The sequence below is a fragment of the Mytilus californianus genome, unplaced genomic scaffold (assembly GCF_021869535.1).
Source record: "Mytilus californianus isolate M0D057914Y unplaced genomic scaffold, xbMytCali1.0.p SCAF_5, whole genome shotgun sequence".
NCBI classification, from domain to species: domain Eukaryota; kingdom Metazoa; phylum Mollusca; class Bivalvia; order Mytilida; family Mytilidae; genus Mytilus; species Mytilus californianus.
In genome coordinates, this window is record NW_026262701.1 from 8,434,800 (window position 1) to 8,450,076 (window position 15,277).

The following is a 15,277-nucleotide window of genomic DNA, read 5'->3' on the forward strand; positions in this document are numbered from 1 at the left end:
ATCTTTTTTGGTTGGGTTTTTGTTAGTCATACCGAGCCATGATTTTAATAGAAGGGAGAACAATTATTAATGATTTAAGACAGTTTAAACAGTTACAGCGTCTCCTAAAATTACTTCATAAGCATCAACACAAATTATACCTCCACTACAAAAGTTAGGGCTATTTTGCAATCACGTCCGTCCAGCCATCCATTAGTCCAAACATATTTTTGTCTTTTTTTCAGGAACCACGGAACGGAACGACTTTACATCTGGTCAGCAGCTTGGTGGTGATAAGTTATGATATGTTAGCACTTTTCGGGTCTTATCATCAACCTACTTCCTACTTGCTACTTGCTGATACTTTAAATATTTCATATGTTAAATAAGCTTCAGTATTTTTTTCCGTCACACATCTCTCCAGTACTATTGAACGAAATTACTTCCGTTGAAGAAAGTTCCCCTGGAAATGTTTTTGAACAAATGATGCGAATGTTGCTTTAGATCGGACCAAATATTAAAGATGAAGTCTATACTTAAAACTGAAGACCATTAGAGTTCCTCAATTCTAAAGTGCAAAATTGGAAATGTTTTCTTGACATGAAGATCTGCCGGCTATGAATCTTCGTCAGTCTAGAATTCACATTTCATATTGAACATTGTCCAAAAGATACGAAAACTATGTTTTTTTGTGTGTAAATCACACGATACAACTGCTTGTCAAGGGAATAAAGTATTGACAATTCACTTTAAAACCCAACGTATACTCGATTTGTACAAAATAGGCAAAACTGAACAATCATGTTAATCTATTTAATGTTCTTTGACATTTCAACGTAATCTTCCTTCGCAGTGCTGGATAACCAACTTAAATAAATGTTCTTACAAACATATTTTAATGTAATATGATATGTAACACATCTTTTGATTGGTTAACGTCTGTCGTCAATTCCACGGTCGTATTGAATGTGCATGACATATTTGCCACTGGACGTTAAGCAAGTACCAATCAATTACTCAGTTCCACGGTTGACGATCGGAGTCATTGGGAACAACATAGCTCGAACTCAGTCAACTGGCAATTCCAGGATATTCAATTGTCTATTTTGTACTGTTTACTAGTATTGTATTTCTTAGGAATAACATTCCTGTGTTGGAAGAGTTGTCGCCGTCAATTTGGGATGTAATGGTCTCAAATCTCCATAAAACTACATTGGCGATCGTCACATCACCAATTAACGATGGCAACTCTTCAAACACTTTATTCCTTATTTGCTGAATCTGCCAAATGCTCCATGAACCCCTTTCCTAATTAATAGTATATTGACATCTATCTCATCAGTCATCTAAACTGGGTTTCAAAGTTACTGTCAAACTACCTACTCCACTGGCAGTGTGAATCAATCCAGGTCCGTTCGCCCACTTACATAATTGAACTGCATTAGTTCCAAATGTAAAATAATGTCAGATTTAGTGTTTAATTTCTTGATGTAATCTGAACATTATTGCACACTGGTCATATGCACCTGTGATCTTATCGATCGTGACTATTGTGTGTTGTATTACAGCTATCAGGTAACTTTTGTATCATACTTCCAAATTACCAATGATCTTCTTTTTGACTTGTCTACATGAATCAGTATAGGCACCAACATTGTGATTGTGTATGATTTAACTGCAATCAGATATTTACTTAGTATTTTACTGTGATTTGCTATAATGTCTAAGGGAGAATATGAACAACTGAAGACGAAGTTATTAATATGATTTATCTTTATTTAGGTCATGGTACATATACTGTACCTTATTTATGATTGAATGAGGAGATTCCATTACTGACGTCCATAAATATAATATTTGTCAAAACACACGAGATGAAAAAAGCCAAGCTCACGGTAGGTATAGTGTCCGACTGTGATCGTGGTTTTTCGAGTGATTTGATCGTTTTTTTTCGAGTGTGACCACTTTTTTTCGAGTGAATATGATCAAAAATATAAACAAACAGACTTCCTTTCTAGTAAAACGTGAAAAAAGGTGCTAGAACCTTATATACAATATCATAGAAGGTAAATTAGTATTTTTGATAAAAAGATATCAATCCTAAATTATTTTGTTCTAAAAACGTTTAATATAGCCTTACAATGCTTTATTCCAAAATATAGATTAAAGCCATTTTTATACACATGCCAATGCAAATGTCAACGGAAATGTGCACATGGAATCCATGTATACTTAGATACACACACCCTTTATAAAAATTCTTGTTTTTGCATTGAAAAGGACATTTTGGAGAGTAAATTCATTTTTATATGTCCGTTTTTTTTCGAGAGCAGTCTGTGTTTTTTCGAGTGTGTCCTTGTTTTATCGAGTGAAAACATAAAATTCCTCTGGCTTAAATGTAATATGTCAGTGCATTTACGTTTAAAAAACAATGAAAAGGTTCAAATAAGTGCTTTTAAAGCACGAAACAATGCATTAAACCAGTTTGATAACGTACATTTCATAAAAAGTCATCCTTCAGTTGCATTCAGAAATCTTCATGTTAGTGTAACGATATGGGTTTCATACAGTAAATATTTAGTGATGTAAACAATCTTTATATGAGCTCAGACATAGTGTGTTAAGCGGGTAAATGTGTTTTTTTTTTACAGAAAATATATCCTTAATGTTTCATTTACTATTTGTCTTGATGGAAATATTAGCTATCTTGGTGTAATCAGGAGTGTACAGAATTTTACACCGGTGTTGAAAATATATACACCTTGAGGCGCAGCCGAAGGTCGTATGCATTTTCAACACCGGTGTAAAATTCCGTACACCCCTGACTGCACCGAAGTAACGAATTTATATCTTATTTAGCGTTCGTTTACTTTTTTTTATTCCTTGGAACAAAATTGAAAAAAAATCTTATGGCCAACTTCCACTACACATTTTTCAACACCGACGTTGCAATGCATTTTTCAAAGATTATCTATTTATTTTTTTTTTATTTGAGGAAAATTTGAAAATTTTATTATCTGGGATATATTGGAGAAATTTTTTTTCTTCCTTTGGATTTGTTTTTGTTTTTTTTGGCAAAGAATTTCAAAATTTTATTTTTGTTTAAGCCAAAAAAAAATGTTATTATTATTTTTTCCAATTTTGGCAAACATTTTTTTTTTTTGGAAATCTTGGCATATTTTTTTTATCCCCTGGTGAACTAGGGTGGGGTGTCATTTACACCCGGGTAATTAACCAATCAGATAGCAAAATTCTTGCTTTATAAGAAATGATGTTTTATCGTTCTAGAAATGGAAATCAAGAACAATGTTCAATTGCTCCTACTGTGAAGAGGAGTCTGATCAAGCGTATGCTATGCTTGGTCACACAGTAATAAAGCACCAGCATAGCTAAAAAATTGACAATGTATATTTGTGAGGTGAACGCATATTATATACACATTTATTCTTTTATTTATAATTATATCAAAAGGATCGTATTGAAGCTTACAGATTATTTATCGTTGTTTATTGAATACATTCGATAAGTTCCCGAGTTTATCATCAGCTCAGTAGTCAATACTTCGGTATTGACATGATTTATTTCAAACCTTTTTAAAATTATTTAATTCCAAGGGGGCAGGGGAATCGAAATATGGTCACTTAAGTCCTCTTCCGACCGACCCTTGCCAAAGTGGGACGTCCGTTTGGCTGCATTGGATGCATTGAACGCAGTCACGTCCGGTCAGAATGGGGCGTGTAGAGAGAGTGCTACGCTCATTGAACGTTGAGAACCCTTGTAACAGCTCTTTGAAGGGCAAAATGTCTGTCCATATCCAACATACTCTCATTTTCAGTGGCTGCTAAATTTCCCGACCTTTATCCCGAACGTCTTCCGTTACAGGACCTACTTGTTAGAATTGTCCGTTTATAAATTTATACATTATAAACTCGGAGGCTGAGGTTTCAACTCCATCAGGCAAAGTTGACCTTAAATGGATTTGGCTATTTTTTTCGGTCCTTTTGGTCATACAGCATAAAATTATAAAGTGTCGTTTTCATTTTTTATTTATATTCCATTCAATTCAAATGTTATTGTAATTACTCTTTAATTGGGAAGGATTGGTCCTCTTTTAGTAGAATATTTGGGTTTATATTGAATTTTTCTGATTGTTTACTCTTTTTCCTTAGTTTTCTTGCTCCTATGTTTTTTCGTCACTGTTATAAACTAGAAAAAGTCACTTTTTAAGGTAAAAAAACGCCTTATGTCTTATTCACATTGTCTTAAAAAAACCCGGACCATTAGTTTAAAAACCCGGACGTTTTAACTGTTGCTCTCGAAAAAACACGGACAATGCGAAACACTGAAAATTTAAGTTAAATACAACGAAATTGCCGTCTTTTGTGCTCAAAACATGTATAGTATTCAAAATAAGATGGACAGTCATGAATAAAACTATTATAATTGCGAAGTAGCAGTTAATTGACCTAATATCACTCGAAAAAACCCGATCTACACTAGAAAAAACACGATCTCCGCCGGACACTATACCTACCGTGAAGCTGTTTCTTGTTTTTAATTCGTACCTTCATTAAAATAACTAATTTCAAACTTGCTATATAAAATACGGAAATGTGGTAAGATTACCAATGAGACATATATCCGCCATTGTTTTAATGATGTTGATGTAAGCAATTATGGGTCACCGTACGTCCTTTTAACAATGAGAAAAACTCATACTGTATAGTCAGCTATAAAAAAGTTTACTAAAACAAGCATGGAGAGATCAACCATAAAATTAATAATACCTTATAACAGTTCTAAATATTGATCAACTTACTGCATGCCATTAAAATTTATTCTGATTAATTACCAACTTTTCAAAATAAGAAGTTGTGGTATGATTGCCAACGAGTCAACTCTCCATCAGAGATTAGTCTATAGATGATATACATTAACAATTTTATTTACACGAACGAACTAAATACATGGATTTATAAAAAAAAAATACTAGTACCATTTACATTCAGTACCGAATTAAGATGCATTTGAATTTAAAAGGGGGCTGTTACCAGTGTGAATCAGATGTGGATACTAAAAAATCCAAAGATCAGTTAGAAAACAAGGGACACAAATGATGCTTGTATACAGTCACTCTAATACAAACACACAGTTGTCTGGAACTTACACCATTAAGATACTTGATTTATTATAGACATTGTCTTTGTTGATATTGGTGGATGTTATTTTTTACCACCCAGTCGGTATTCATTAAAAGAACCAACTATGCTCCTCTTTTCTCCGTCTTCCACTTTTATTTTTATAAGACAGACGTCATGTAAAGACTTCTCGGGAGGAATGAAAAGAAGCTAGCATTATCCTTGAACTTCACATTCTTCTATAAAGATAAAGGCCTCACACTGAATAATTCAAAGTAGGTAACTATGTTGATGGCATCTATCTTATTGAAGACATCACAGAACAGTTAGGACTGCTTCATATCTTAACTTGTATTTAGAAATTTACTGTGAGACTCGTTAAGATCATTTCAATTTTCCCACTGTGAACTTTCCATCTCACAACATGTAGCAATATCTTTGCTACACTACGTAAAGAGTCTACATATCTAGATTGATACAATATAAAATTGAGAATGGAAACGGGGAATGCGTCAAAGAGACAACAACCCGACCAAATAGCAGGAAACAGCCCAAGGCCACCAATGGGTCTTCAACACAGCGAGAAAATCCCGCACCCGGAGGCGGGCTTCAGCTTGGCCCCTAAAAATAATGTATACTAGTTCAGCGAAAATGGATGTCACACTAAACTCCGAAACATATATATGAACCAAAATTACAAAAAAACACACAAGACTAACAAAGGCCAGAGGTTTCTGACTTGGGACAGGCGCAAAAATGTCGCGGGGTAAAACATGTTTTGTGAGATCTCCCCCCTCCCCATCATACCTTAAGCTAATGTGGAATAAACAAACACATAGCAATACGCACTGTAAAATTCAGTTTAAAAGAAGTCCGAGTCCGATGTTAGAATAGGTTACACAAGAAATTAAGCAAAATGACAATAATCAACATAGAATAACAAAATACTACTAGCAGTTATTGACATGCCAGCTCCAGACCTCAATTAAACTGATTGAAAGATTATGTCTTCATCATATGAAACTCAAGCACAATCCCTCACGTTAGTGGTTTAGTATCATACAATCATAAAATATACGATATTATATAATTATAGTATTAGGTCGATATGAGGTTAAATCGACATATGAGAAGCATATTGAATGAGGATAAAGTCCGAGGTCGATATGCTTCTCTAAGTCGATATAACATCGTATTGACCTCTACCAAAGTCTACAATTGTTATATCATTAATCAACAACTATTGCATGAACAATGTAAAATTTGGGATTTCTAGAATGTATTTTAGTAACATGCTGTATGCCCTGTGCAATATGATGTTTTTGACCTACGAAAAGCTAAACACAAAAGTATTGGTGTGCAAACTGAGTAAATACAAATGTACATGTGATTATGTTTTAACGAATCACAAATCCTTAAAAATATTCGATTAATGATATAAGAACATAACCCGTATCATGTCAACAACTGGTTTTAGAATAAATGTGTTTATTTCCGATGCAAAGACCCTATGAGTGAATCAATATTAATTTTAACAAAACGCCATCTTTAATGACCTGCCAACAGTATCGTAACTATATCCCTTCTGAATAAGTCTGATTAAAGGTTTGGTTAGCTTTTGAGGTGAACGACTACATTTTTGTGCTTTATATAGAATATTAGCATGAAAGATGGGATGTGAAATACCTGAACGTATAAGATGTCTGCACGTTGATTTATATTTACGAATGATGTCCTTGTACTTATGATAAAATTTAGTAAATGTTTTTACAAGTTTGTGATATCGAAAACCTTAGTGTAACAATTTTTCAGTAATACAGAGATTTCTTTCGTTAAAATCAAATACGTTGTTACACACACGAGCGGATCGAACAAGTTGAGATATATAAACACCATAAGATGGTGCCAAGGGAACGTCACCATCTAAAAATGAATAATTAACAATAGGAAATGAAAATTCATCTCTTTTATCGTAAATTTTAGTATTAAGCTTTCCGTCAAAGATATATATATCAAGATCCAGGAAAGGGCAGTGTTCATTGTTAATTAGCATTATTTAAAGTCAGTTCAGCAGGATAACTATCTTTAGTGTCCATAATGAAGTCGTCATTATTGAGAGCCAATATATCATCCATATATCTAAAAGTATTATTAAATGTTTGTATTAGATGTTGTTTCGATAGGTCTTTGCTAATTATAGTCATACATTGTAACTTGAAACAATGCAGAAACAGGTCCGCAATAAGTGGTGCACAGTTAGTCCCCATTGGAATTCCGATAACTTGACGATATACTGAATCTCCATAGCGAACAACAATGTTATCTAGTAAAAATTCAAGTGCAGTTATCGTATCAAAGCAGGTCCAATTGACATAGTTCTTTTGTTTGTTGTTGTTACTAAAAACGACATAAAAGAGTTTGAACATATATATTCGCCGATGATTCTGACTTTTTGAATGCCCATTTAATAAAGTATGTGATTTTTCTAAATGAAATTATGAGGCAAGTTGAATATAGGGTAGAAAAATCAAAACTTTGAACAGATTCGCAATCACCAATATGAGGATGCAATTTATCAAGTACTTCCAACGAATTTTTGACACTCCAAAAATAATTAATTCCAACGTTTTCAAAGGCCTTATTTGAACAATTTATTACCAGGTTTTTGATTGTACCAAGTGTACTAGTAAGTAGAATAGACAGTTTAGTGGTGGAACAATAGCTTGAAGACGAAATAAATCTATATTTGTAAGCCAGTAAATAGTTGGAACTTTCATGTTATTCGGTTCTGCTTGTAAAGAGGTAGCTAAACGTTTATGTTTGTTACAGATGTCATTTTCCGAAAATTGAGTCAGTTGGAATGTTGGTGAATTCGTGATTTACGTTTGCAGAACCTCAATATAGAATTTACGTCAAACAATAATGATATTATGGACAGCCTTATCAGCCGGGACAAAAAAGTCCTTGGAGAGTTCTTTTAGCTTATGTTTGATACGAGAAATAAGGCAATTATAGTTGTTGTTAGGAGTAAAATGATGTTCATTACTCGTATGAAGCAGAATTCATTCAGAACCTTTTTAAAGACAAAAAGCAAAAGCACCTTGCAAAATTCTTTAATTTTACTTTCAGATATATTGATGATGTCCTATCACTGAATAACCCATATTTCAGTCAGTACTTGCATCTCAAATATCCCAGTGAACTTGAAATTAAGGATACTACTGATACAAGAAAGACTGCTTCATACCTTGATCTTTTCCTCAATATTGACACAGATGGACGACTACACACTAAAATCTATGACAAACGGGATGATTTCAACTTCCCAATTATCAATTTCCCAATTCTCAGCAGTAACATACCCTCTGCTTCGTCGTATGGTGTTTACATATCTCAATTGATACGTTATGCTCGTGCATGTTCACACCATACTGACTTCATATACAGGAGTGTGCTCCTTACGCAGAAACTGACCCAACAGAGATATGAGAAGGAAAGGTTAAAACTGACACTTTATAAATTTTATGGACACCATCACGAATTGGTTGATCAATACGATGTGTCTGTGTCTAAACTAACTATTAACATTTTTACCACGTCTTAGATTGTGGTTTAACATCTAAGTCGTCTGTCTGCTAAGTACAGAACGTGACCTATTCCCGAATATGACTGTTATACCGAGTGTAAATTTGCATTGCTATACGACGTAGTGTCTGTCGTTGATGGAAGATGTTCGTCGTTGTTCTGCGGTTTGCATGTTGTGTCGACTATTATATTATTTGTTTGTGCGTTTCTCTGTGATGAGTGTTCTTGCGTGTGTTTGTGCTGTATTTCTGTCACGTAATGTTGTCATTTTAGCGATATTTTAAACAGTGTCATAAAAGCGGGAGGTTTGGCTAGCCATAAAATCAGGTCCAACCCACCATTTTTTCTTTAAACGTCCTGTGCGAAGTCAGGAATATGGCAGTTGTTATCAAATAGTTCGTTTCTATGTATGTTGGCGTTTGTTTTTGTTGCACTTCAGTGTTCCTATTGTTCCTTTGTTTTCCTCTTATAGTTGATGTGTTTCCCTCGGTTTTAGTCTGTAACCCGGATTTGTTTTCTCTCAATCGATTTATGACTTTTGAACACCGGTATACTACTGTTGCCTTTATTTTTGAGCTTTTGACTTTGCCATTTTATAAAGGACTTTCCGTTTTGAATTTCCCTTGGTGTTACGTATTTTTGTTATTTTACTTTTTACTATGAGGATTTCCTTAATAGACTGAGATTGCTGCTCACGGCAAAGCCGTTGAACCAATTGTTTTTAAATGTAATGTCTTAAATTTTATGGGCGTCATCATTAGTTGGCTGAACATTACGGAATAACTATGTCACAGATGACGACGGACATGTTATTTTTGTCGTAACCACATTTCCGTCCTCTTTTTCTCGTTTGTAACATCAAAGAATGCGACTAATTTCCGGATTTTTACCTACAGCAATATCAAATGACATGTAAAGTATTTACACAGTTAGTAAAGATAAATATGACAAAGAATACCCCGGAAAAAAGTATTAACAATAATACCCCAACTCCATGGTAATTAAAAAAGGGGAAGTCCATCAAACCTGACAAAACCAAATGATCGACTATATCAACAAACGGAACGAATGGAAAACAACTATCAAAGATGTCGAAATGCCTCTACATCATGTCATTCCGTTACGTAACATATTGTTTTAAAATAGTAACAAAGAGAATTTTATATTGTTTAATTCGTCCTTTAGTTCACTTTAACATACCATTTAGGATATATGTAAACAAATCAAAATATGATACGGTTTACTTCCTATCAACTGTATAATGTCAATAAAAGTCTTATATACAAAGGTATTAAAAAGTAAAGATGCACGAGGCATTTGATTAGATTTCAGAAACATGGAGATGTATGTGGTATTAGCTGTTTTGGTTGTATTCTTTGGTGGAGCACTTTCAAAAGGTAAGTTGTAATATCACTTACCCAAGAATCTCAACAAAAAAATTAAAAGAAGACAATATTTTCCTTTAACTTCACGTTCCGCTTTACGGATATTTGAATGTTTTTACGATGTCTATCTCATCTATCCATTTACTGAAAATTCAGAATCTTTTGCGTGCATAATTATTGCGATTTTTCAACACTGAAAAAAAATTGAGATAAACTATTGCGATATCAGAGAACACTACACACAAATAATATTTTCAAATTTAAAAAAGCCCGTCCTTCGTGTCCTATCGCAATTTTCTCAGTGATAAAACCATCGCAAAAGAAAGAAAAAGATTTACTTTCGATATAATTTTTGTTTTTAATTAGAATGTAGTTGTATATATAAGTTTTGGGTGAACACTTTGTCAAAATCTTGCAATAGTGCTTTTTACCAATTTTAAGTATCTATAGTTTTATTTGATATGATATAATTTCTGAAATAAAATATTTATGGAACCCAAAAGTATATACACTAAAGCTGCATACTAGTAAGATTGGATTTTAAATGACCCATGAGAAAAATAAATTTCTAGGGAATAATCCAGCCGCTTTTCTAAAATAAGATGCCACATCAACTTCCGAGCGAACGAGATTTTAAAAATGTGCTCACATTGTTATTCTTTCTGTCTTTTTCTTGATGAAAGTGTACTCTCTAATAAAACATGTTCGTCAACAAACATTTTCCAGACATCAATGTTAGGATAGATCCAGAGAATGTTTTCCTAGACACTGACGACTTGGTGATTACATGCGAGTACAATTCACAGTCTGTCAAAACTCCAGCCTGGATAACCATTACCAGAAACGGTTGGTATGGAAAACATGACATTGTTACCATGACTGCTGGTAATCCACCAAGTATTGGCTACTTCTTTAGTGGCAGTGAATTCACAAGCAGGATGGAAGTAACCGGTAGTATTAAAGAGAAAACTGTAAGGGTAGCGATGACAACTGTGGAATGTTTGGATGAGGCTCACTACGAGTGTACTGCTGGTGGATTTACTGATCAGGGGAGGCTTGAAACGTTTACAGATTCATATTCCTTAGTTGTAAATTGTAAGTGTATTGCTATAATTATGAGTTTCATGAAATTGATTATGTTAACCAATATAATCAAACTATTTCGTCTCATACGAGTATCCGTAATCGAGCTTAGGACTGCTTTCTGGTAGTAATAACATTGCCCTTGCACATACCACATCTCCCCATTTTCTTATCAAACAGAAATTTCCGTCCTTAATAAAAAGGTCTTTCAGTAAAAATGGATGTAACTACATTTTACTATATACATTTACATGTATATATAATAACAAGCCAGGCAAAAATGAAATGAATGCATGGTACAAATTGATTCGGGGAAACCAATTTGTGCGAGTTACGGTCGGAACGATATGGATGCTCCAGCATTTAATCGTATTCTTTAACCTTCATGTTAAACAACACCGATGAGATTGAACGGAAATGAGACAGTAACGCAGGAACATAATATAACCTAAAATGGACACATTTGATACTTAATAACACACAAGCACCTATCACGTAAAGGTTACCCTTATCATAGACAAATTGTGAATGAATTCACAGAGACGACCAAATACCTATTACCAAACTGAATTCTCAATGGTCACCATTGAAGACTCCCCTAAAAATAATATAGAGATTGCACAATACGCATTTTGAAAAAATGACTGAATTCTTTTGACTTTTATGTATCACAGTTTTTGACTAAATTACCTTTTTCACATAATGAATTATGCACAACAAAGTCAACTTTTAAGTTGTATTCACATAGACCTAACAAAACATGTATATTGCTAAGTTCTCTCAGTACAAATCAAACTTCCATAGGTTTAGAACATTTATTCATTCTGTGAAATCATTACAAATACAAATTATTCTAGTGGGCTTAACCATCCATGATTCGTCCATTGACTAATTATTTAACTACATATCCTATAACAATTGATGCTTATATCTGTTATCAATCTTCTCATCCTAATATGGACACTTTTGATTTTGCTTGTATTTGACTCATACACATATACTAGGAAATCTTTCGTAGACTTTATTGTACCAGTCTAGCATTATATTTTGTATCAAACTATATTATCTTACTAATTATAATATGTTCAGTATGAAAAAAAAAGGATATGTGAGTGATACATCAATGCGACAGCAGCCCAACGACACAAAAAGTAAAATAAAATAAAACACTTTCAGCACATCGTACTTATATGCACTGTACCTTTAAATAGCTCATTCAAAGAGACCGTATGTGAGAATGAATGGTTTAATTGTTCCTGCAAAGGCGCCAATTGGAATAACAAATGGTGATGAGGTGAAAGTGGAATGCAGTGCCTTTGTTGGGAAACCGCCTAAACCTATGTACTGGTACCGGTATGACAACAATAATGGTTCCTATGTCATTGAGAGGAATATGATAACAAAAAGTTAGTATTGTAGGTTAAAAAAACAAATTTCATATGATCAAATTGATATCTTCTTCTTTGGAAGTTATTCAGCACTATTTAAAAATGTTATTATTTTATTAATCCTTCTCTTTACACTGTATCGTTTCGTCTTGGTTGATTTTGTTTGAAAACCTATACCAACGCCTTCTTTCCTCGGAAGGTCGGTAGGTTAGGTGGCGACAAAGCTTTTGTAATAGCTATCATTATCACGTTATCATTGATGGAAAAATGCATTTAATTTTGACAACTCTTTGGAAAAAGATATTATTTTCATTGGGCTTCCAGTTGACATTATTCCGTGCCTTTAGTGACAAGGAATTCAATCTTGGGGATAAATATGTCTGAAGTTGATTCTTTTGAGGGATGGGCGCTCTTGCCACCATAATGAATGAAAATACTAATTTCTTGTTCAGTTTCATTTCTTTTCACATCGTTGTTATGAATAAAACTGAATAAAAAGAGAATTTGGCAAGAAAAAAAGTATTGAGAATATGTTTTCGCATTTGCCGCCATAAAAATAGCATATTTGTTCTCATCGCTTAAGGTGAACCTATCTGTATACACTGTTAACCATTAAATATGAGATTATTTGATTTTTTCCTAGGTTAGTGGCTCCAAAGCATTGTTAATGCAAAATAAACAATAGTCTCTGTTCCAGTTTTGAGTTCAGATAAAGAAAAATGCACTCATACCACATCTTCTTATTTATATCTTCAAGTTTCCATATAATTAAAAAAGTTTGCAGCCCAAGTAATTTTACAACCTTTAATCTCAACGGAACAACCAATGGACTTAGTTTTAATGTGATTTTGTCATCAACGGACCATTTTTGTATTTAGTATGCAAATCCTTAAAAACTAAACAAGTTAAAACGAAAAAATAATGTTTAGATACTACTTGGGGTACAGGTTTGAATTAACTATTAGTATAATATATTACAATCAGCATAATATCCAACAGATTGTGCGATGCCTTTGCAAAATAACTGAGTAACACTATATTCACTATCCATTTTTTGTGCGATATTGTGTCTCAATTATACAAAACAATGTTGTATTTTACAGTTGAACGCAGATTGTTGGAAAGAGACCTTTGCAGATGGTATACAAAGTTTTCTATTAGGTTTATCGCCTCCTTAAGTACACCGGAAGTAAGACTTAGATGTGCTGTAGGAAACGAAGAGGAGGACGTTTATATTAATGTCATACCAGCCATCGGTCCATAGAATATGTTTAACAATGTTATATGACAAATGATGTTTACCATGATCTGTTTTCCCTGCTGTTCAGAGACTGAAACGTCTATGACTTACGAGTATTTTTACTCTTAAGAATTTTTGTGAAAAGAGCCGCTGCATTTTGTAATATCTCATCTTTAAAGGAGTAGGTCCAGTAAGACCCCTTTTTGGCCCCAAAATATAGCAGTTTTACAAAATTGCTAAAATGTAAACTTTAAGCTATTTATTGGAAAGTAGAATACTTCTGCTACATAAATATGGGCAGTTTTTGACCATACAATGCATATATATCGGGTACTAGCATCATTAAGTCATGCTAAATTACGGAAATCTTCACAATTTTAGCATTTGAGTAAAATTTTAGACGGTTTCCGTCTTAAATGGAAGTGGCCGCATTTGTGTTCGTTCTTAATATTTAAATGCAAGTTGTATTTGATGATAAAACATTAACATATATAAAGGTTGAGAGTGAACACGGATGCGGTCACTTTCATTTTTGACAAAAACCATTTGAAAAGTGACATATTATGGCATATTTGATAGATTTTTCATATCTAAGCTTGAATCTGAGCGGCTATAATGATAAAATCAGTTCAAATCCGTCACATAAACTAATTGAATCGACTGAAGTAGACACTTAAGTGTTTAAAAAGTGACCAAAATCTTTCATCAGATGAACCTGAAATTTGAGGCCAAAATCGGCCCTTACCGGACCTACTCCTTTCAAAACTTATACAAAACTCTACTCATGTTCAGTTTAGTACCATTGTGTAAAGTTTCTTGTTCAGTAAAGTACTTACGTGTATAGTTTCTTGTTTAGTTTTGTACTCACGTGTAAAGTTTATTAGTTGAAAACAAGTCAAAATTGTCTATTTAAACCACATGGAAAGAAAAAAAGAATTTTGTGGTGCATCAGGTATACCATATTTGTTGGAAAACTTGTAAAAAGATATAAGAAAATGTTTGCTATGTTGCCTTTTATTATTACATATCTATATAATTATGCAATACATACACACATAAAGTAATAATCTAATTAAGAGGTCCACGACTTACAACGCTAGAAAAATGGACTTAAAAATAAACAGTATTTATTATTCTCTCGACTTAATTCATGCAAAATCATTCTCGTCTTTTTATAGGGGATAAAGGCCGATGTACATTTAAATGAACTAATATGAAAATAGCTAATTCTTACTTATTACCAAAGAAATGATGATTTGACCGATACGGTGGTACTCAGTTTCATTGCTAAGAAGAAAATTTTAAAGTTCGTGTTTTTTTCATTTTCCTTCTTGTGCGTCAATAAAGTATTAAAGTACAATTTTACATATAAATGTATAGTTATAATTAAGAATGTGTTAAAAAAAAGGCAAAAAGCTTAAATAATTAAAAAAAAGTTACTGATGCGTACTAAATCTTAACTATGCCTAACCTTTTCCC

General features: G+C 33.3%; 1 protein-coding gene across 1 annotated transcript; it reads left to right on the top strand.

Moving 5' to 3' along the window:
• Window positions 1-9,922: 9,922 nt before the first annotated feature.
• Window positions 9,923-14,927, top strand: LOC127700976 (uncharacterized). Its single transcript, XM_052204730.1, has 4 exons — window positions 9,923-10,099; window positions 10,814-11,182; window positions 12,382-12,576; window positions 13,662-14,927. Exons 1-4 carry the CDS (start codon window positions 10,039-10,041, stop codon window positions 13,820-13,822), a joined length of 786 nt encoding a protein of 261 aa, XP_052060690.1. The 5' UTR covers window positions 9,923-10,038; the 3' UTR covers window positions 13,823-14,927.
• Window positions 14,928-15,277: the final 350 nt, after the last annotated feature.